At 55.5% G+C, this 12794-nt stretch overlaps 1 protein-coding gene across 2 annotated transcripts; it reads right to left on the bottom strand.

The window, feature by feature from the left end:
• Window positions 1-786: 786 nt before the first annotated feature.
• Window positions 787-12283, bottom strand: P2RX6 (purinergic receptor P2X 6). 2 transcript variants are annotated; one of them, XM_072723445.1, is made up of 13 exons: window positions 11890-12110; window positions 11024-11174; window positions 9619-9690; window positions 5515-5590; window positions 5240-5333; window positions 5084-5164; window positions 4842-4983; window positions 4645-4754; window positions 2982-3075; window positions 2831-2896; window positions 2567-2644; window positions 2405-2480; window positions 787-1986 (listed from the first exon to the last, which is right to left on the bottom strand). In XM_072723445.1, the coding sequence occupies exons 1-13, from the start codon at window positions 12021-12023 to the stop codon at window positions 1931-1933; spliced, it is 1230 nt and encodes a 409-aa protein (XP_072579546.1). In that variant the 5' UTR covers window positions 12024-12110; the 3' UTR covers window positions 787-1930. The 2 variants fall into 2 exon arrangements, with proteins under 2 accessions (XP_072579546.1, XP_025838450.1); XM_025982665.2 differs by having other exon boundaries at window positions 1886-2480; window positions 11890-12283.
• Between the last annotated feature and the right edge of the window lie 511 nt (window positions 12284-12794).

The following is a 12794-nucleotide window of genomic DNA, read 5'->3' as shown; positions in this document are numbered from 1 at the left end:
TCTGCTGCTGCATCCACCATTGTGTTCTTTGTGGCACTGAGTGAGTGCTTTTCTGTCCCTGGGAGCCAACTGATTGTCCCCGAACCACAGCAAAGATGCCGAGGTTTGGCAAGAGGGAGGCACCAGCTTTGGGACAACCCTGAATCACAGACAGCTCCTGGCCTGGGTCCTGGGGTCCTGCCCTCAGGCTGGTACCCTCTGCCCAGGGGACACACCAGGGGAAGAGGCGTCTGTGAAAAGGGCAGAGTTAGGCTCCCCCTACAGACTCCCTACATGTCTCCTGGGCAGGGGGATCCAGAGAGCAGAGCCTGGGCCCCAGAAAAGGTCGCCTAGAAAGGGCAGTGGAGTTCCAGGGTCCTCTTGGGTTCCCAAGGCTCCCAGAAAGCGTAGCATGTCCCTGAGGCCTGCCTGGGAATGTAGAGGCACACTGCATGGGCACGTGCAACTCGTGGGCATGTGCCCACATGGCCACACGCCTGCCTTGGTGATGCACACTCATATGCAGTCTGAGGCAACAGCTGTTTCCAACCTCAGGCCTTGGCCACAGCTGTCTAGCTGTCACAGCTGGCACTCCTCTCTTTCTCTCCCCCTTCCCTCAAAGGCTTTGCAATAACGGCTCAGGATGGTACATACGAATATGGCATACATGCCTGTGTACAGATGTACAAGTTCCTGGGCCTGCTTCAGGCACCTCCAGGCCCACTGGTCTCCCTAAAGCCATACTGTGCCCATCATAGAGACTTCCAACTCCCCACCCCTGCCTGTAAAGACTACACAGGAAGCTGCTGGTTTTAGCAGGCTTTACTCCTTGACTTTCTGCAGTTATAACAGCTTTCTCTGGACCCAGAGGACAACTAGGTACATGTGACCCCACTCCGATAACCAGGCCTCAGAGCCATGTTCTCTCACCTTGGTTCTTCTGAACCTGCCTCCCCATGGACACTGCTCTGGGGATTGAGAAGCAGCAGGGAACCCAAGGCTTTGTTGAGGCTCCAGGTGTCAGATGATTCCAGATGCTAGTCCAGCCTGAGCCCCAGCCCTGGCCCTCCCCAGCTGGTCTTTGCTGCTCCACCACCAAGCTGCCAGCACACCCTTGGTCATCAGAGACCCAGGAGAGAGAAGCCCCTTACCTCCTTAGGGTGGGTACTCCCAAATTCCTGCCTCTGCCCTGGAACCACAGGGCATTTGACTTCTGCAGCCCCTGTTCCTCCCCTCCTGGCAGGGAGTCCTGGCAGGGGACTCCAGGGCAAGGGAATTTCTCCAGTATGATACCAAGCCAGCCTGCTGGAAGCCTTTGTGTCCTTTGTTAGGGACATTCCTTCCAGCCACTGGGCTCTAGGGTGGGGGGTTATGACCAAAGCCACCTGAATGCAGTTGCCTGAGGCCGGGACAAGCAGATGTCCTGACACATTCTTAGATATGACGCTAGGTAGCAATGAATTCCAGATGTACAGCCTCCTACCCCCATGGGTCCGGTGAGCAGGTTCTAGGGGTTGGGCTTGTGTGTGTATGTGGGGACGGTTAATGAAGAGGCTACAGAAGATCCCACAGGACCTAGTGACCACCATCTCAGCTCCCCCCACCCTCTCCTCCCTCTCCCAAGCCCCATAGCCTGAGGGCTACCACCAGGGAGGGGCTGATGCTCATAAACTGAGCAGGTGTGAGACCAAAGGATGTGCCCTTGCTTGAGGTTCCTAGGGGTTGGATCATCTGCCTACCCACTCTTCATTCCATGGATGAGGCCCAGAGTTGGGTAGGAACCTGCCCCAGGCAACCCAACACTGGAGCAGCTGAGACAACCCCTCCAGTCAGGCTTCTTTCTACCTTGCTTCAGGACTCCAATTTGCATGGACCCCAGTGCAGCACAGCTGAGAAAGAGGGGCTCTGCCTACAATAGGAGTCCCAGCAGAGGAAGGAGGGCTGGAGTCTGCTACAGCCAGTGGGAGGGCTGGTGATGACAGCTGGTGAGCAGGCCGCTGCTGAGCACTGATGGTGACAGAGAGTGGGAGAGAGTTCTCTAGACCTAGACATAGCAGGAGCCCCTCTGGACCACTGCCTTGCCACGTGGGTGCCCTAGGGTCTCCCCTTCTCCTTGACTCCTGTTCTGCTGCAGGTCTCTATGCAAAACTGGTTTCTGTGGCTCCCCAGGCAGCACCCTGCTAAAGCTGGTGTCAGGGGAGGGACAGCCTGTCTGAGAGTGGAAGGATGGGATTCTTCCCCAACCCCCCGACCCTAGTCCTGCTGGGGCTTTATCCAGCAGGTCCCCAAGACGGGGCCCCCACCCTGCACCCAGCAGCAAACAGCCACAGGCCTCAGGAACAGGCCCGTGAGGGGGGGCCGGAGCCCAGGCACGGCCACTCTGCTGTTGGGGTCTGGTTCCCAGACTGGGTCCCCTCTAAGACACCTGGGCAGCCGCATGCGGGGGGTGCAGAAGCTGGCTTTGTCTGCTCAGGGGTGGTGGTCACCTTCGGGGCCTTTGCCTACAGATGAGAACATCAGATCAGGGCTCAGTCAACATCCTCCAAAGTGTCACAGAACCCAATGTCTGGACGGGCCTGCAGCTCACCTCCTCATACTTGGTACTCCAGTAGAAATGGGCTTCTTCATCCACGTACAAGAGCAGCAGGTCACAGAGGAAGGTGATCTATAGAGAGGCAGAGGACACCTATGTCCTGCCCCTTGGCCCTGTTTCTGCCGCCTCCCCAGCCCTCACCCCTCATGACTCAATATCATGCACAGTGCGGGGGTGGGGGGTACCCAGGTGTGCCCTAGGGTGGGCCTGGACCCACAGTCACTGCAGCCAGAGGAAGCCCACATTGCCCAGACTCACCACACCCAGCCAAGCTGCTCCGGTGCCCAGAGTGATGGTTGTGGGGATGAGCCCGAACTTTCCTGCCTGAGACCAACCTGGACTGAGCCTCTGGGGCGGCGACTCTCCCTCCCACCCCCGCCACCCATTGCCCTCAGCCAGCACCTCCTACCTGCCCAGTGACAAGGATGTCAAAGCGGATCCCATAGAGCTTGAGCAGACTCCGGGCCTCCACACCTGAGGCCTTCCACCAGTGAGAGGCTGTCCTGAAGGCAGGAAAGGGGGTCTGGTGCTTTGCCTGCTGCCACTCCTTGGCTGGGCTGGCCCTCCCAGGCCTCCTTACTCATCCATTGACTCTATAAATCTCCAGCCCCAGCTGTTCAGCCCTGTGTCATTGCTGAGGACACAGGGAAAGGCAACTTGGGACCCACCTGCCTCTTGGAAGCTCCCTGCTGGGGGGGCAGATGGGTCCCTACACTGGCACTGGTAGTGGGGGTGAGGGCAGGTAGGGAGCCAAGCCCTGGGCCATGAGTCTAAAGGGTGAGGGGGAATCCACTCTCCCCTATGAACTGGGAAAGGCTTTCTGCAGGGTACACTTTCAGGCTGGTCTTCCAGGGGTCAGGAAGGAGTGCTCTAGGCAGAGAAAGTAAGACAGGGAAGATCACAGGGGTGTGGAAAGCAGAGTGTGGGCAGGGAGCTAGCCTCTAAGAGTTGCAAAGGGCTGGGAAAGCCAGGGAAGCCAGACCAGGAAAAGCCCACTGAGCAATGTAAGAGGCACCATCTCCAAGCCTGGGGGCTGTGTGTGTATATATGTGACAATGACCAGGTGACAGGAAGTGACAGGAGGATTCTAGCAGGGTGGGGGAGATCTATTTAAGAGACTCCAAGATGTGATAATAAATGCACTGCAACATCCCTGAGTATATCCTGCTTTGGAAAATAAAAAGATATAGGACTATGGGGCATCTGGGTGGCTCAGTTGGTTGAGCGTCTCCCTTTGGTCAGGTCGTGATCCCCGGGGTCCTGGGTAGAGCCCCATGTCAGGCTCCCTTCTCAGTGGGGAGTCTGCTTCTCTCTCTCTTTCTCTCTCTCTCTCTGCCCCTCCCCCTGCTCACGCACGCTCTCTCTCTCAAGTAAATAAATAAAATCTTTTTTAAAAAAGATATAGGACTATTATCGGCATAGTTGGGGAAAGTTAAATATTAGATTTGTCCTGCCGATGTTAAGCTCTTAGAGTGTGGCAATGTGCGGTCATGTGGGGCAGGTCCTTATTCTCTCGACAGTGTCGGGAGGAAGGGTGTCAGATGTCCACCATTCATTTTCAGATGGTTCCTTTGAAATCTATCTAAATATATCCGCTCACTCTAGAGAGGGAGAGAGAAAGCAAATGTGGCAAAATGGTGAAAAATAACCCCCCCCAAAAAACCCCAAAAAATCTAAAAGCCCAGATAAAGAGTAAATGGGTATGGGTGTTCACAGTACTAATCTTTGAACTTTTCTATAGGTTTTTGAAATTGTTTAGCTAAAAGCTAAGGCACAATTAAAAAAGAAACCCCCCTGTGCTGAGGAGGGAGATACCAGAGGTAGGGTAGGGCGGGGGAGGGGCTGAGGTGGGGAGTCCCAAGGGACAGAGGGGGACCAGCACAGGAGAGAGGCTGGACAGAGCCCAAGCTGGGGGACCCGGAGCTGAGATCACCCCTCCTGCCCCAGGGGCCTCCTCACACACACAAGGGAGTGTCCAGAGAGCTGGGCCGGGTACGGTGGGTCCTGGCTGCCACAGGACAGGCGGAGGCCAGAGCCCACAGGGAGCAGCAGGAGGGCAGTGGGGGCCGCACCTGAAATTGTAGCTCCTCTCCTGCAGCTGGAAGGAGTAATGGGGCCGGCAGTCGGAAGCCCCAGCATCCAGGTCACAATCCCAGTGGACTCGGACTCCCACAGCACCTCCCTGCACACAGCACATCGCTGCTTCACCAGCACTCAGGCCCTGGGCCCTCCCCCTGAGCCCTCTGGAAGCCTCCCCCCATGGACTCACCAGCAACGCCAGGTCCTCAAAGACCCCTCCAGCTGCAGCCACGAGGTCTCCAATGCGGAACACAGGGCAGTAGGGGCTGTAGTGTGAGTCGTAGCGGCAGCGCTTGAAGTAAGTGGCATCCCAGGTGTCCAAGGCATTGGATCTGGGGGGGCGGGGGAGGGGTTGGACAGTGCGGGGGAGGGGGGTCAGGTCAGGTAGCAGACAAGGAAGGTCTGGGACCCACAGGACCCACCCACACTTACTTGGAGAAATTGAACTTGTTGAAGGTGACTGTGTTCTTGACAAACAGGGTGAAGTTCTCTGCCTGGACCAGTAGTGGCTTCCTGCAGGCAGAGGGCATGTGAAGGGCATGTCCTGTGGTTCTGGGGCCCGACCCTGGAGGCGGAGGGGACACTTACACGGGCACAGTGCCGCTCTCCACGGGGCACCAGCCCTGGATCTCACAGGTCCTGTGGGTCCCATTGAATTCCACACACTGGCCTGTTTTTATGCCTTGAAAACACAAGACAAACTCCAGGCCTCCAAGTCTGTCTCCACAGGCCCGGGGGGGTGGGGGGCGGTGTTGGGCATCGACAGAAAGGAGAGATGGAGAGGCACCACCAGGCCTGCTCTCAAGAGCCACCCAGGGTCCCAGCCCCAGAACCCCAAACAAGAGGACAGGGCCCACAGTTACCGTGGCTGTGAGTCCCCGTCTCCCCTTCAGGACAGTCCTCGTCGGCCCAGCAATTAGCCAGCGGGATGGAGGGGTGCTGGGGTGGTGGTGGAAGCAGAATTGTCAAGGGCCCAGGGAGTATCTCCCCTCTGTGACCCAGCCCTGAAGCCTACAGGGACACAACCCTCCAGCCTTAGCCCCAGAGAGATGCCTGAGTTCAGGGGGCACATGGGCAAGCTGGAGGGTACAAATAAAAGGATGTGGTCAGAGGAGGGTGGTGATCGGTCCCCCAGCCAGTTAGGGATGCAGGTGCTGTATCCAAGGCAGAGCAAGCCTCCTACGTTTCTGAGTTATCTCCCCTCCAGAGGCCCAGGTCTTCTGGTCCCACTTAGATGACAGAACTAGGAAGGTGAAGGGACTTTGGGAAGGGCAATTTTGTGCCAGGGTGGAGGTCCTGGGTGCGGTGAACGAAGGGCAGGCCCCTGGTTGCAGGGGTCTGGGTGGGGAAGTAGGTAGCAGCACAGAACTGAGGGACCACAGGCTAGTCCCTCCCCTGCTTTTTCTTCTGTAAAACCTGCCACGAGGGCCCGCACACTCGCAGTATTCTAGGGACTAACAGAAAGGGAGGGGTGGCATGCTTTCTGGGGGCCCTAGGCCCTTGAAGAGGAAGGCACAGTCCCACAGACACAGTTCTGCCCCAGGCTGACAATGAACACCACTGTTCAGGTCACCTAACTCACGAACAGCAGGAGGAGCACAGTGCCAGGGTGGCAAGAAGGGCTCAGGGAGTCCGAGCCAGGTGAGACAGGGGGATCGTGGAGGGTCGGGACCACGATAAGGGGGCAGAGGACAGAGTGGGGCCACCTGTGTCCTGAGTCCGCCCTTCCTCTCTGAGCCTGGTTGGGCCACCCTCCCCTCCTATCCGACTCCATGGTGTCCACCACAGGGCCTGGTCTCTGCATCATCTGCCTCCATTCACTCAGCAGAGACCATCTCTGGCTCCGCCACGCTCCTGTGATCAAGTTCAGCTACTTAGCAGAGTACACAGGGCCCCTGAGATCTTGGGCTACCTGCCCCCCCTTGCCACCTCAATCCCAATCTAAGCTCCAACCCCACTCCGTAGCAGGTGACCCCGGAGGAGCCTCATCTCACATAGCTTGGGGCCTTTGCTCACACAGCTGCCTCTGCCTGGACATTCTCAAGATCCCACCTGAGACTCGAGTCCTGTGGGAAACCCTCCCTGAGGCCCTGGGCTGGCAGGCACGCCTCCCTGGGTCTCCAGCTATAGCTCTGGCCGCATCACAGGACCTGCTACCTTGGCTGGGCTGCCCGTGCAGGTTGCTTGAGGTACAAGGGGTGGAATTTTGCATCCTCAGCATCGGGCCTTGCCCCACCCCCACCCTGCCCCAACCTGCCCAGAGACTCAGCAGGTGCTTGCTGATGGCCTGACTCTCCAAGGAGAACAGTGCATGTGTTGGGAGGGACCAGAGGACCAGGACCCCTGAGAGGAGCTAGCAGGAACCCTGGCTAGTCTCAGGAAGCCTCGTGGCCCGATCTGATGAATTGCTTTCCAGCCCCAGAAGTTTCCTGGGAAGAGCTCAGAGCCAGGACACGAGGCAAAGAGGAATCACATAGATTCCAGAACACATGGAATGATGGCTTCAGTGAAATTTCAGGACAGCCTATAAACCAATCTGATTAATTAGATGTCTTCGGAACATTTAGAGAAGGAAGGACACCATGTGCATTTGCACATCCTTTGTCCACATGCTTCACCTCCTCTGCGGGTGGGGCCAGCCTGGGACATATGACACCCCTAGCATCTGTGGTGGCACCAAGAACCAGGACACAGGGAACAGGGGACCACACAGTTACTCTCCAGCCCCATAAGCAATCTAATGTTAGGCTTGATTTAAAAAAGAGGTTACAAAAAAAAAAAAAAAAAAAAGAGGTTACCACGGAGGTAAGCTTCCAGGGTTATGTCCTGTGTCCCAGCTGCTCAAACAAAATCCACAGCTGGACAACCATATGCTTAAAAATTGGTAAGAACAGGGATCTCTGGGTGGCTCGGTGGTTTAGCGCCGCCTTCAGCCCAGGGTGTGATCCTGGAGACCCAGGATCGAATCCTACGTCAGGCTCCCGGCATGGAGCCTGTTTCTCCCTCTCCCCGTGTCTCTGCCATTCTCTCTCTCTCTCTGATGAATGAATAAATAAAAAAATCTTTTAAAAAAATTGGTAAGAACGTAAGTTTTATGTTACGTGTATTTTATCACAATAAAAATTTTTTTGGAAAAAAACCCACAGCTGGAGGGAAGAGCAAGTGTGCTCTGTGACAGATACTGGATCCGTGGGACATCCTTAGGCAAGGGGAAAAGGTGAGATTTCAAGAAGTAAACCTGCGATTCTGGATGAGAAATAGACAAGAATAGCGGGTGAGAGGCTCCAGTGTGACCACAGTTGTAGTTAAAAATATCCAAAGATCAGAGATCCCTGGGTGGCGCTGCGGTTTAGCACCTGCCTTTGGCCCAGGGCACGATCCTGGAGACCCAGGATCCAGTCCCACGTCGGGCTCCTGGTGCATGGAGCCTGCTTCTCCCTCTGCCTGTGTCTCTGCCTCTCTCTCTCTGTGTGTGACTATCATAAAAAAATATATATATATCCAGAGATCATAAGTGACCCTGAGCTCAGTAAGCAGGAGTGTCCTGTGTTTGTCCACAAAAATGAAAGCTGACTTGGGACACATTAATAGAGACTGTGCATAGCAAAGAAGTGGTCGGAGCACCTTAGTGGGGGGGCTCACTCAGTTAAGTGGTTGGCTCTTGATTTTGGTTCAGGTCATGATCTCGAGGTCCTGGGATCAATCCCCACATGGGGCTTCCTGCTTGGTGGGGAGTCTCCTTCAGAATTCTTCTTTTCTCTCTCTCTCTTTCTGCCTCTCACCCGACTCATGTACACCCTTGTACTCTCTCTATCTAAAAATAAATAAATAAATCTTTAAACAAAGAAAAAAGAGGGGCACCTGGATGGCTGAGTCAGTTAAGCATCCGCCTTGGTTCAGGTTGTGATCTTGGGGTCTTGGGATCGAGCCCTGCATTAGGCTCCCTGCTCAGTGGGGAGTCTGCTCTTCTCTCTCTCTCTGCCTCTCCCCCTGCTCATGCTCTCTCTCAAATAAATAAATAAAATCTTTAAAAAGAAGAAGAAGAAGAAGAAGAAGAAGAAGAAGAAGAAGAAGCAGAAGAAGAAGAAAAAGAAGAAGAAGAAGAAGAAGAAGAAGAAGAAGAAGGGCAGCCTGGGTGGCTCAGTGGCTTAGTACCACCTTCGGCCCAGGGTGTGATCCTGGAGTCCCAGGATCGAGTCCCATGTTGGGTTCCCTGCATGGAACCTGCTTCTCCCTCTGCCTGTGTCTCTGCCTCTCTGTGTGTCCCTCATGAATAAATAAATAAAATCTTAAAAAAAAAAAAAAAAAGAAAGAAAGAAAAAAGAAAAGAGGAGGTGATTTTCTAGCTTGCCTCTTGCTATTAGAGCTCACCTGAGCCTTGTACCCAGTTCTGGGTGTTACACTGACAACCTGGAGGGTGCCCTGAGGTGGGACCAGGACAGGAAGGGGCCTGGACATCTCACAGGGAGCTATGGTGGAAGGCTCCAGAGGATTGCTCAGAGGTCCAGAGGCTGCACAGCCTCGAGCATGTGAGTCTACCCTGCCAAGACCCTGTCTTCTCATCTTTTTTTTTAGATAAAGATTTTATTTATTTATTCATGAGAGACACAGAGAGAGAGGCAGAGGCACAGGCAGAGGGAGAAGTAGGCTCCATTCAGGGAGCCCAACATGGGACTCGATCCCAGCATCTGGGATCAGGCCCCAAGCCAAAGGCAGACGCTCAACTGCTGAACCACCCAGGCGTCCCCCTGTCTTCTCATCTTAAATAGGATCACAGTAATTCCTACCAAGCAGGATATTTGTGAAGATTAAGTGGAACGATTCACAAAAAGACTTTAGCTCAGTACCTGGGATACAGTAGCACATACTGAACTCTCAGCTAAGAGAGCTCCCTGGGGTGATGTGGCTGGTGACCCAGGACTGGCAGAGGACTAGGGGCCCGCCGGAGAGCTCCTGGGAAGCCTTACCTCTGGGCATTTGTCCTGAACTTGTTCTGGTGTCACAAGAAAATTGGTCACCAAGAAGAACGTGTTCTCTCCCTAGAAAGCAAGTGTCAGGGTTGGTCCTTGCTTTCCTTCCCCAAAGGGTCAGGCCAGAAGTGGCAGCTTGGCTTGTGGGGAAGAGGGTTCTGGCCTGATCGAGTCACCAACTCCACCTCAGGAGAGTACCTCCAGTGAGGCCAATTGAAGTAGAGATCAGAGGTTGGCTGGGTTTCTGGCCTTTTCTAAGTCCATAACTGCTTCTTTGAGACAAGTGTACTTTTCATGTTCCTACTCATTCTCTCTGCCAGAAATGTCCACGCACCTCCTGCTTCTAGGCACTGAAGATCCAGAGCTGAGATGGACTGGGGATGTGCCTAGGCAAGTGGGGAGGTGGGCCCCTCATTACATGCATGGGTGGGGGGTGGGGGAGCAGGTGGTGAGCTCTGCGTAGGCAAAGGGTGGCTAAGGAGAGGCAGGGTGGCTGACACCCAACTGCTGTGTGTGTGAGCTCAAGTTTGGGGCAATGAACACCCAGGAAGGAGAGAAGGCAGCAGTTGTGATAATGGTCAAGATCTGGAAGGATTTGGTAGCCACCACCATGGAAAGGGAGTCTTCCCAGGGTGGAAACAAGGGCTGGTAGGGTCTGAGTGATGTCACATAGGACGCTCAGGCTAGCTGCTGGGTGGATTATGCCGGGGAACCCACTAGAAGATCATGGTCTCATCCAGGTAAGACATAGGCAGCCGTGAACACTACCAGGTGATGGAATGCACAGGGGGCACAGGTCCAGTTTGGGCCCTCGTTGGATGAAAAGAGGCCACACTGGGAGAGGGTGACGATTTCTCTTTGGACAGGAAAGGTGTGCCAGGAGGCAGCTGTACTGGGGGTAGGTGGTTGATGGGGCTACAGTTTTGGCATTGGTAGGATAAAGGTAGAAACTGAAACTGTAGACAATCTGGGTGGAGGAAGGAGTTGGAAATACTGCATGGGAGCGACAGAGGAGGAGCACCTGACAGCAGTGCCCCAGGTCAGGGAGGGGAGCATTCAGGAAGCCCCAGGCTCTGGCCTCCCATGCTTCTCCAGCCCCAGCCTCAGCTCAAACCTTGAGTTCCTAAACATTCCACTCTTCTAGGTGCAGCCTTTGTAAAGGCAGTTCCTCTGGCGTGGCTACTTGGTCCATCCCCTTGTCCACCCCCTTGTCCACCTAGAAACCTCTCACACATCCCAGAAAACCCTGTCCAGGGACCACTCCTGTGTAAGGCCCTTCCCAAGCCCAGGCCTATGATCATTCCAGCATCCCGCTCAGGCATCAGGTGCCTCTCAGGCACATGCTCGCTGCAAGGGTGGTATCAGAAGTGTCACCGCCTAGCAGCAGAACCAAGGCACCTACCTGTGGTGGCTTCACGAAATCTGCCACGTCCCACAGCCGGTTACCCAGCTCCTTGATCTGGGTCACAGAAACCCCTTTGAGTTTGGTGATGACAGAAATCTGGGGGTCCAGGTCTCGCTCCTGGTATCCTTTCTTGGCGAGGAGAGCCCACCTTAGGAAGAAGCGATGGGCAGTGTGGTATGTCCCTGGTCAGGGTGAAGAGTGGCAGAGTGGGCCCTACCCTCTTGGCCTTTCTCTTCACACATCACACAGGCTCCCAGCCCAGCATTTAGGGCCTCTGCCTCCCCTCCAGCTTCATTTCCCACACCAAACACCCTGCACAGCCCAAAAGGTCCAACCACAATCAGAGAGCCAGTGCCTTTCATGCATGTCCCCTGCCAGGCACTCATGGGTTTGGAGATGCCCACCATCACCTGCTTCACCGGTCAACACCCTCCCTCTACCTGGTTAGGCCCAACTCTTCCACAAAGACTCCTCTGACTCAGCTAAAACTGGTGGTCCCTATAGGAATTTTAGTATTCCAGCTCTCCCAAGCATCAAGGACTGACTACCTTCTCTCCCACCAGGGGCCTCCTGGGTACAGATAGGGACCCATCTTGCTCTGTGCCCAGACATCAATATGGGCTTGGAAACAAGACACAAGAAAGGAGGCAGGTGGGCACACGGGAGGACACAAGCACATAGCTTGCTCTTGTATCCACTGGCCACTAGACAAAAGATCATCCCTTCTGCCTACTTCTTCCCCTGTCCCAACCTGCTCTGCTACCACCAGCTCAGCCCCTGAAGTGTCAAACCCTCTACCCACAGGCCCAGAAGGACCAGTCATTATCCCCCCAGCCAGCCAGGCCCAGAGGCCATTCTCTTACCCCACCACGTAGGTCATGACCCCGAGCTGCAGTAGCCTCTGCAGGGCGCCCACCCGCCAGTTCCTGGTTATCACATACTTCTCCGTTTTGTAATCCAGAAGCCCCCAGCCTGCCAAGACCCCTGGGAACCCCATGCTTGCAGTTCCTGCCGGCTGCTGGGGCGCATGAGTCAGCACAGCAGCTGCAGCCACAGCTGAATAGGAGGTAAAGCAGGCGCCCAAAGCGGACCAGGCCAGCAAGCTATTAAAGGGACACTTCCACTGGGGACAGGATCCAGCCTCCACCACCAGACCCAGCCCCAGGTTCAGCCCTAGCAAGGAGCTGCCCTGAGTCTCCCACCCTCTCCCTCTGAGGGGGCCCAGGGCCAGGCAGAGAGGAGCAGCCCCTGCACCCTGCCCTCTGGCTTCACTTCCCTGGGGGAGGAGAGGAGGAGGAGAAGACAAGTGTCACAGGTACTGTGAGAGGGCAGCTTGGGGGCTGCAGGAGCCCAGAGGAGAGGTCAAGGAAAGCTTCAGGAAGAAATGACCTCTGAGCTGACACTTGCAGATTCTGAAGCTCAACAAGCAAAGCTGAGAGAAAGAAGGTTCCTGGTGGCTGAAGCAGCATGTGCGACGCTAGAGCATGAGAACTAGCACACAGGGTGAGAGCCTGACTCTGGCTCCACAGAGGAGGGTGACCCAGCTTTGCAAGGTTCCCCAGCTTCTCTGGCGCCACGTGCGGGGGAAGCGGAGGGACAAAAGCACAGGCTGCGGAGTCAGCCACGTTCCCCATTCGGTGAAAGGTGTGGGGGCGACGCTCTGCTCGAACCCGGCGCGCGCACGCTCACCTCCGCGCAGCCTGGTAGTAGGCTACCAGGTCGGCCTGGTAGGCCCACGCCTGCGGCCGTTTCCGTAGCAACTGAAAAC

This window comes from Vulpes vulpes, chromosome 10 (assembly GCF_048418805.1).
Source record: "Vulpes vulpes isolate BD-2025 chromosome 10, VulVul3, whole genome shotgun sequence".
Classification (NCBI taxonomy): domain Eukaryota; kingdom Metazoa; phylum Chordata; class Mammalia; order Carnivora; family Canidae; genus Vulpes; species Vulpes vulpes.
Note: the sequence above shows the minus strand (reverse complement) of the source record. Positions and strands in the feature narration are given on the sequence as shown.